This window comes from Epinephelus moara, chromosome 22 (assembly GCF_006386435.1).
Source record: "Epinephelus moara isolate mb chromosome 22, YSFRI_EMoa_1.0, whole genome shotgun sequence".
NCBI classification, from domain to species: domain Eukaryota; kingdom Metazoa; phylum Chordata; class Actinopteri; order Perciformes; family Serranidae; genus Epinephelus; species Epinephelus moara.
This window is the reverse complement of record NC_065527.1, coordinates 4,137,774-4,147,758: the sequence shown is the minus strand read 5'-3', so window position 1 is coordinate 4,147,758 and position 9,985 is coordinate 4,137,774. Positions and strand designations below refer to the sequence as shown.

The 9,985-nt window shown below is 41.8% G+C and overlaps 1 protein-coding gene across 12 annotated transcripts in view; it reads left to right on the top strand.

Annotated features, from left to right (window-relative positions):
• Positions 1–1,677: 1,677 nt before the first annotated feature.
• zgc:91944 (uncharacterized protein LOC436941 homolog) overlaps positions 1,678–9,985 on the top strand; it is a 29,443-nt gene continuing 21,135 nt past the window's right edge. For 7 of the 12 annotated variants that reach the window (XM_050035498.1, XM_050035496.1, XM_050035497.1 and 4 more), the window contains exons 1-3: positions 2,331–5,774; positions 7,032–7,458; positions 7,766–7,851. In XM_050035498.1, the coding sequence (XP_049891455.1) occupies positions 5,693–5,774; positions 7,032–7,458; positions 7,766–7,851 (595 nt within the window). In that variant the 5' untranslated portion in view covers positions 2,331–5,692. The other 5 variants (XR_007569271.1, XM_050035485.1, XM_050035489.1 and 2 more) reach the window with 4 other exon arrangements.

Here is a 9,985-nt window from a genome sequence, read left to right as displayed (position 1 = left end):
CAATCTATGTGAAACTGCACATAGGCATTGAGGATTGGCATAGGTAGAAGGTGACAAAGCTACCAATGGGTATGGACTAGTCAGACACTAATTCATAAAATGCTTGAACTGTTTTGTAGTTTTTATATATTGTCCAGAACTGAGGAGGTGGTCCACAGTTCAGCTAAGCGTCTCTACAATGGATGACATCTGGAAAGAGAGAACACATCCACATCAGCCCTAAGACAAAGTATTCTTTTGGATTCAGACCATACAGGCTGCATGTGTCTGTGGCCTGACTGTGTGAAGCTGGACAATTAAATCTTGGTGTATCAGATTTCTCAGCAGCTGATGTTCACTCTCTGCAGCAGCAGGCTGTCTGCAAGGTGCAAAAATGCAAGGAGAGTGGGAGGCCCAAAGTAACCTCCAGCTCTGAGAGCTAACTATAAGAGATGTTACCTAGTTTGGGTACCAAGACAACATGACATATCATTCAGACACTGGAGCAATATCACATCACACGACGAGCTGTCTAAGTTCAACCCACCTGTAAGAGAGAGGTTGAATTCTGGTCCCTCTGCAGGCTTCAGAGGACTGTACCAAAATGAATTAATTTTACACTGAGAGGCACCCGGATGGTGCAGGGGAAAAACAGCCCAGGCGCCAAACGCAGGGGAGAATGTTTTGTTTGAAACAAATTACCAATTGTGTCATTTTTTAGTCATCAGTGGTAAATCAGTGGTGACGCTGCATAATTATCTTCTCATCTCTGTCATAACACTTTGAATTACAGCTGTGTTTGAAAGGTGCTGTGACACTAAATAAACCTGTCTTGCCTAAAGCTCTTTGACTCATAGTAAACCTGCAACTCCAGGCAAAAACAATATTTGGACCAGCATGTAAAATCAGTTTAGTCAACCAAACAAGAAAAGCTGGGCTAATATGTATTTTCAGGCTGTAGGGTGCAAATGAGAACTGATCAGTGCGTATCCACTAAATGATTCATGAAACAAAGCATTTACAAATTTACAAGGTTCATTTATTTGTCATTTTACAACACAGCTACACACACAGAAACACATATATACACATATATACACATACAAATATTTAAAATCAGACAACTGTGAGGGATTCCTGAGCAACCCTACACATTGGCGCCTCCAAGAGAGGGCCGTGGCCCCATGGTAAAATTACTGGCCTCCCCACTGCTTCCCCTGGCAAAAATATTTGGAGGCTGACATCACTGTCTTTAAGACGCTGGAGCACACTCATCTTAAAGCTGGAGGTTAAGGTAGTGGTATCTTATTAAACTACACAACCTAAGGCATCCACTGCTACCACCGACGATGGCATAGCTTGTCTGCGAGGGGGGTAAATAATGCTCCAAATTTGGGCTTAATTTTGCCGATAGAACAACTAGGACAGCCATTTTTAAAGGGTCCCATGAACTCTCATGTCAAGATGTCTGAGTGGGTACCGTCAAGTCTCCCCAAACAAATTAGTAGGATGCTCCCAGTTTGGTTCCAGTGATCTCCTCCTTCAAATTAAACCATATATATACCCATATAGGACCATATATATAGCCTATGTACTTGAACAGCGATCAAATTCCTGAAATGTAGTGAAGACTCTTGGTTTTCAGTGGCCCCATCTGGTCACCCCTGTAAAGTTCTGGGTGCACCACTGACCCTACAGCATGTCATGAGGTGAAATCTTTTCCAGTGTTTTAAAGTAAACTACTGATGTGGTTTGTTCTATTTACTTTTTCTTTAAATGCTTGCAAATAAGAAAGGCAGCTTACATCTGCAGACAAACGCACTTCTGTGTCGGGTGGTGCTGCGTCAAGGCAGATATATTTAGTGACACATTTTTCTTTAGCTGACCAAAATAAAACTATTTAACTGTTAAAAATATAATGTCAATAAACTAGATATATGAGAGAGCACTGTTTGTTTTTTAATTTCCAAATAATGTTGCCAAAATGTAAAATTAACTTTTATTTGTGCTCATAGTGCTGTTTACAGTGAGACATGGTATTTTTTAAGTACAGTATAACCGGAAATGATGATTATGATTCTCGCTGCCTTGACAGTGGTGTCGGGTGAGGGGTCATAAATTGAGACAGACTCCCCACATTTGCATACACTATTTCCCCACTGCATAGCTGAAAGACAATATGACCCTGCACCGTTCACCCTCTGCTCGTTAATCCGCCGCCTGCTGCGGACCGGGGAGTTACTTTCTGTAGCGGGTTTCGGGCGGACCTCCACTTTCTCCACAGTTTTCACCATCTTCCCTCTCGGTCCAGCCGGCTGCCGCTGTCTCCCCACAGCACCGGGAGGTAAGAGAGAGCTGCTCCGCGCTGGGACAATCCGTTGCTAGCTAGCGGCTAACTTAGCTAGCTAGCGAGCTAACTGTGCTAGCTGTGTCCCAGCCTCACAGCCCCTCGAGCTAACACGCACCAAATGTTTGCTAGCAGCCTCATATAACCGTGAAGGTTTCACACGGAGCAGCTGATCTGAAATAAGGTCGATTTAAGTTAAATATCGCAAGTTTTAGATAAGTTGTTGGTCAAGAGAAGATAGACTTAAAGTGTCAAGCTAGTAAGACATTTTCGGTGTCTTTCAAAATAAGAGCGCAGTGTATACAAAGTCTTTTCAGAAACAAGCTACAGAGGTGGGTCTCATGTCTACAGTAAGGGACTGTTCTTTACAGGGGGGGTGTGACTCTTTATTTATTTATGTATTTATTTTGCTCCTCCTGAGCTACAAATATTTTCCCTTGAGCCCCTGTGTGGGTTTACACTCGTCATGCAGTGCAGTTTGTACCTGGCCAAATTTTAAATGGGACGTAGAAGAAAGCGATTTTGATGACAGAAGTTTGTCACACATGATGTGTGTTTTAACAGTTTCTGGCTGAAATAAATGTTGCAACTAACTCGCCCATAGGCATGTTTGAAAGGCTTGTTTTCTTTAAAACACCAGCGGTAAAATAAATACAGACTACAACCATTTAAAGTTGCATGCCCCTCTCCTAAGCCAGAATAAAAACACAAGTCCCTCCCCTTTGTTTAAGAAATTATTTGACATGCCTCCCCCTTTTCTGCACCACTCCCTTCCTCCTTTATAACAGTCCCTAACGTCCAATTTACAATTATACCGTTAGATTGAAACAGTGGTAAATCGTCTCTCCAAATGTGTAACATAAAACTTTTGCTTAACTTTACATCAGAGCTGATAAAATTATTTGATTGTTATTGTATACAGCACTTATAACTTAAAGTCCAGTTTACTCCTATAGTTCACGTACTGTAACTGTGCCATGAAGGGCAAAGAGTGTGCAGGTTGGAGATGCAGCCGACCGCCACTGTAAGGGACTGTTCATTACTTATGACAGGTGAGGGGTCGGTGCAAAATGGTGCAGGCACTTAAAAAAAAATGGAATTATGTTTCTTATTTTGCCTAGGAGAAGGATTTTTATGTTTAAATTGTCTAATTTTGTATTTAATTTTAATACCCTTGAAACCCATAAACTTGCTAGTGGTGTAAAAAGCAGGTTTGCTTTAATGAGTGTGTGTGATGTGGAGGCTTAATAACTTTTGTTGGTTTTGTGTGTGGCGGTCATGCAGCCATATTCTGCTGAGTGCACACAGCTTGTGTCATGATGCGATTTTTAAGGATTTGCATTTTGCTTAAGAAGTTAGCTGTTTGTTTAGGTGAAAACTCACTCCCGTGCTGTTTACATATTTGCTCTATACCCACATTTCGTGTGAATTAGAGGGTGACACATAAGTAAATTGTCACTCCAGTCCCATCCTGCTCCCAAAAAATAACTCGTCCTGTCCCAATCCCATGTTATATTTTTATAAATAATATAGCATTCATTCAAAGCTGCATATTCATATATAAAAACTATGCATATTCAATCAGCTATAGAGTACAGCATGATGCTGAATTAAGAAATAACTTCTGACAACAGCTAAAACAACTGTACACATTTATTTTAAGATATTTTCACAATATTTTTTTTGTAATTTTTATGTTCTTGTACATTTTTATTTCACAGTTTTTTTCCATATTTTTATTGTAATATTTCTATTCTAGCCTGTATTTTATTCTTAACTGTTGTGGTACTTTTTACCTTTACATTTGATTTCCTTTCCTCCTAATATGTTTCTTGTATGCACCTTTGTTGTAAATGAAAACCTACTTTGTAATTAACCTTATTCTGATTCGAACTGATACAACAATGTGTCGAATAAATCGCACTGGCTGAGTTCATTAGCTTGATGCTAACATACAATAGGAATTACCATGAATTGGCTAACAGTAATTAGCATCGTGATAATATTATATTAACAAATGATGCATTTTACTTGACATGCTTAACGTAAAATGACGTGTTCTCACACATATATTCCCTGTGTTCTGTGGAAACAAAGTAATAGCTGCTGACTCACTTTATATTAATAGGTTATTATATGATTCCCGTCTGATCTGTCCAGTTGTCTTTTTCTCCTGTCCTGTCCTAGTCACGTAATGAATAGAAAAATTGAGTCCCATCCCGCGGGAATCCCACAGAAATCACGTGACCCACAAGATTCCCGAAAAGATGTCAGTCTCTAGTGTGATTTTACAAAAATGTGGTTATTTATGATGGAGAGAGGGTCATGCATTTTCCCGTATCACTCAGGGCAGCTGTTCTTGACCCAGTAATATTTATTTCTAAAACTTCTGTCTGCCGGCTTCTTGTTCCTGCTGCTATTGTTATTGCTCTGCCAGTCTGTCTTTGTATATTTGTTGTTATTTGTTGCATTACTTATTTTATTTTTGCTGATGTTGCATTGTCCGTCCTGCTGCATGTGTGCGCTACTTTTGTTGTTGCTGTACTATGTGATGCTGCTCTCTGTTAGCCACTTTATGCTATTTGTCTTTTATGTAATGCACGTTGTATGTGTTGCTGTTTCTTTTATCTTTTGATACCCCTCTAATCCCTTTCCCCTTCTCCTCAAGAGGCTCTTGCCTTTTGTCAGGCCGCCATTGTAAATAAGAATCTGTTCTTAATGACTTGCCTGGTTAAATAAAGGTTAAATAAAATAAAAAATAAAGGGAAACTCAAGGAAACATATTGTAGTGTGAGGGAGAGTCATGATAAAATAATAATAATGATGATTATAATAGTAATAATGAAGTCACACCCCTGCCTCTTCTGATAAATAGAGTACAGTCCCTAAGTCAATGCTTATTGTTCAGAAGTAAAGTTTTAATAGTTGGAACTGTTTTTTGTCTGTCTTTCTGTTCTTGTGGGGATATAATCTAAGCCACAGAGAGGTTATTACTATTATTATTGTTGTTGTTGTTGTTGTTAGAGAAACCATACAAATTTAAAAAACTGGACATTGTCTTTAGATGCCACGAATGCTTTTATTTTTTAAGGTTGCATTGTATCGCTTCCGCTTTCTGTCTGTCTCGCGCTGGCTACCTTGACACAAGTAGGTAGCAGCAGGCAGCTATCGGTGTGAGGCTGGAGCTCAGCTCAGGGGAACCAGCCGGAGTTGATGGTGTTAGCTTAGCCACCATAGCCTGCTAGCGAGTCATCTGCTGTTGTATGTCTGCCAGCATGCTAATGGAGGCAGCTTAACCGCGACACACTGCAGCACGTCTCCTGTGTGACTCTGTAGAGGTCCAGCCGAGCTGAACTCCGCGGAGCCATGCGACAGTGGTGTGTCCCCGCTGCGACCCCGCGCACTGAACCACTCCCGGGGCGCCTGTCTGTGTCACCCCCTCCTCCAGGTAAGACCACCTCAGACACGGGACACCGTTAACTTACTTTTAAAGCTAAACTCAGCCTGCTGCTTTCTCCTGGACCTTTTAGTTTTGTGCAGGAATTACCAAAACACCAGTGTGGTAAACTGGCAGACTTAGTGTAGGTGTGATGGTGCCTCTCTGTCCCGTAAACACAACATGTGAAACTGAATTCTTGCATCTAGTTGGTCAACTTTATCCTGTTTGTGTACAAAGGTAAATACAAGACAGTAGTGCACTTGACACATCTTTAAAATGCTCAAGTGAGTGGCTCACATCTCATTTAACAGGACAAACTTTTTAAAGGGAGTTGGCTGTGCTTTTCGCAGCTTTACACTGTGTGTTTAGGCGGAAGTGACGTTGTTTACAAAATCACACCTATGCCGAATTGAAGAGTGGTTTCACCAGATTGGTAAAACGTGCAAAGTTGTGTCGTCCCACATGTCTACCCTTTCAAGTATGCAAGGTCATGTCAAATTGTTAGATTTTCTAAAGGAGTTCAGTGTGATGTTCACGCTGGAGAACGCAAAGGCAAGGCTCTCTACGATCCTTGACTGACAGGTATAGGACATGACAAGACGGATGGATGGATGGATGTGTCTAGGCCCAGCGGACCTGATGTTAGGTTATGAATGCCAGGGTGATCTTACTTTAATTCCACCCTGGACAAATGGAGCAAGGTTAGCCCCAAGTGTCTGTGCCAAGTGTTTGAAAGGGTGCCAAAATTTTGAATGACCCAAGGGTTCTTCAGAGGAGAATGCGGTCTGTTCTTTTTCCCCCTAAGTTCAGCTTTTCAAACCAGTCTTACTCAAAGTTCTGTGCTATTAGCATAACTAAAATCAGTTTAGTCAGATCTGCATAAGATAAATGAACCCCCCCAAAAAAGGAAGTGTAGTGTTTGAATCCAGCTCTGACTGTCTGTTTTTATTTGGGTTTCTTTATCTATTAATAATCCTTTCATCACTGATCAGTTTGTCTGCAGGTTCTGAAAAAGTTTGGGACATATTATCTAAATTTAAGTTCTGATCAAAGGTAGAGATAAATATAGCAGTATATGTGTTGGTTACACTCTGTGCAGTGTTGGGGTGCTGTTCATCTGGTGAGAAATCAACCCCAGCGTGCAGACCTTTGGTGTATTAATACAGTTGATTCATATTCACTTACAATAATGGGCTTGTATTTCCTTCAAAGTGACAGTCTCAGATTCCCTTTGATCAAACGTGCACCCCCACGTTGTGTCTGCAGATGCCAGGATGGAGTGCTGTGAGGTGGAGCCGCGCTACACCATCGAGCAGATCGACCTCCTGCAGCGCCTGCGTCTATCCGGCATGACCAAACCTCAGATCATCCACGCTTTGGAGTCCCTGGAGAGGCTCGACCCGGACCACCGCCCGTCGCACTGTGACTCCCAACCCGCCCAGTCCAACAACACCCCCACCACAGCCGCTCCGGCCCCGTCCTCATCTTCATCCTCCTCCTCCTCGCTCTCCCTAGCCTCTGCTACCACGCAGACCTCCGGCCTTGACGGCGCCGCTCTGTCCCCTAGCAATAGCTACGAGGCCTCGCCTCCGCCCCTCTACCCTCCCAGTGTGGCGGTCCAGCGGTCATTCAGCTACGACATGATGGGAGAGGAGGAGTGGGACCTGGAGGAGAAGGTGGAGGAGTACATGAGGTAAGGGAAGAAGGAGGACGGTGGAGCTTAGTGTTATCAGACAGCTGGGTGAGGACGAGCCGGGAAGCGAGACCAAAGAATGGTAGAGACAAAGAGAGACTATTATAACATCAGATAATGACAGCTAGCGTCCCCCGAGGTGCAGGCTTATTCTCCAGAATTTTACTGGAGTTAATTCAGGTCAAGTGTTCGGGGACGGCTGAAAAAAGAGAAGCATCAGTGAATAAGGTTAGTCAGAGCAAAGGCTGGTGTTTTAACCACAGTGTAACACTTCTAATGCCTCCATGGCTTTGTGTTGGTTTTGCAGGAGAGACAGCAACCTGGTGAAAGAAGAGATCAAAACTTTCCTCAACAATCGCAGGATCTCTCAGGCCATCGTAGGCCAAGTTACAGGTACTGTGCCCAGTCTGTGACGTTATCAAAGCTTGTTAAACTGCTACAAGCACACATGTCAGAGTGTTATAAGAACTGCTGAAATGAATTGTGGGAATATTTGACAGTGTCATAACTCATCTGAATGTGATTCTTGATGTCACGATTAAGATTGATTCTTGATTCAGTAAGTAGAAACAGGGAACTGCTCTCAGGATCTTACTCCAGTGCACTGTGGGCCAAAGCTCTCACTTGTATTTTTAGTCCAAACATAACTGACTGCTGAGTTAACTGGTCATGATGAAGGTCACTGTCTGACTGAGCAGAAAAATGTGTGTGTGAGTTGGCAACATCATTCAGTTTGGAAATATTTTACAGTCCTCTGCACATATGAAAATAGTGAAATGAAAGTGTAATGTACTGACCATCAACAGTCAGTGAGTTTACATGGCATCAAAGAAAAATGATTTATTGTGTTAGTCCGACTAAAAATGGACTTTTATAGCACATGTAAACATGTTAGTCTGACTGAAATCAAACTAAATTTAACTTCTCACAGTGGGACTAACACACCCAGATCATGTGAGTCCTGCATGTATACAGTCAATCAGACCCAAACTGGCCGAGGCGCTCTGAGCATGCTCCACAGTTTCCGCCCCGGGCTTTGACCCGGAAGTCCAATAGCATTAAATGTGTAAGAGAAGAAGAAGCTGGTAACAACATGGAGAAATCTACATCCAGAGCTGTGACTTTTTGGACGGACCAAATGTACAGAGCTGTAAAGTTGTCCACCATGGTACCAGTTAGCAGCTAGCTAACTGTAGCTAACTTGTTTGTCCATTGTTTGGTCTGTGACGTAATAGGTCAACAGGAAAAAGGTCCAATACTAACAAGCTGAAAGGGGGCATATCTCCACCTATCGTAGAGGAGTCGCACATACTTGGCTCAATAAATGGATTCCCCTCCCGTGCTTGTATACTGGGACAAGGACAGTAGTTCATTTAAATGACCTAGTCGAGCTGTAACTGTAGCTCAACCTAACTGTGCATGCAAACGTACTGACTGACTGAGTGAGTGTCTAGATTCTTCTTCTGATTGACAGCTTTCAACGTTCTCCATGATCCTATACAGCCACAGGTCTTTGGATAATGGCGTGTAGAGTGTTCACAAAATACTTCACCTGTGTCTTACAAAGCTCATTTTGAAAGGTGCAGTTTGATTTTCTGGAGGAAGATAGTTGATTGTTGAGTCTCATTCTCAGGTCGTCAAATACTGACGCTTTGGACTGGTGGTTCTGTCCGACTGCCAACCCTGGGCGTTGGTGTTTTTAACAACTCCAGAATCACATACAGCAACTTCAAGTTATTCAATTTTAGAAGAATCCATTTTTCAAATTGTAAATCGATTTAGAATCGTAAAAAATTGGACAACTTTATGGACATTTTACGACCTGAAATATTAATGGATTAATCAACAAATAACTTACAGATAAAATGATGATAATAACAATCATTCATTGCAACACAGTGACTATATGTCACACTGTCAAACATACAGCATGTCATGTTATAGTACAACAAGCCCATATCAACAACCCAGCACTCCTTTTGATCGTTGAGATACATCTTCACTTGGCTCGACGTGTTCTCCAAGCAGAGCCTGTTAATGCACTTTTGAAAGTGGGTTATTAAAGAAACACTTCACCTGCAAAATGACTGTTTGTGAATCAGTTACTCGCTGCATGTTACCTTGTATTTGTAAAGAAAACTTTGTTTGTCTTGCATCCCTCCACAGTGAACGGAGAATCCAAAAAGGTAAATATTCATCATGAATTGAAGTAAATTAGGACCAATTTAAACGACAAACTCTCACACAACCCGTGCAGCATCATTTATCCGGTCGTATGCTCAGTACTTTCTCACACAACTGCATGTGTTTGTAGTTTGTAAAAATGTTTTGATGTAGTTTTGTTGTTAAATGTGGACCTTATTACTTCAGTTCAATGAAGAATGTTGCCTTTTTGGATTTTCCGTTCACCTCAGAGGGATGTAAGAAAAACAAAGTTTTCTTTACAAAATCAGGGGAACACGATACCCTGGAAATCCAGAGTTCTCGCGAGAGCACAATTTGAATTTGCTCAGTGAGTCACTCTGGC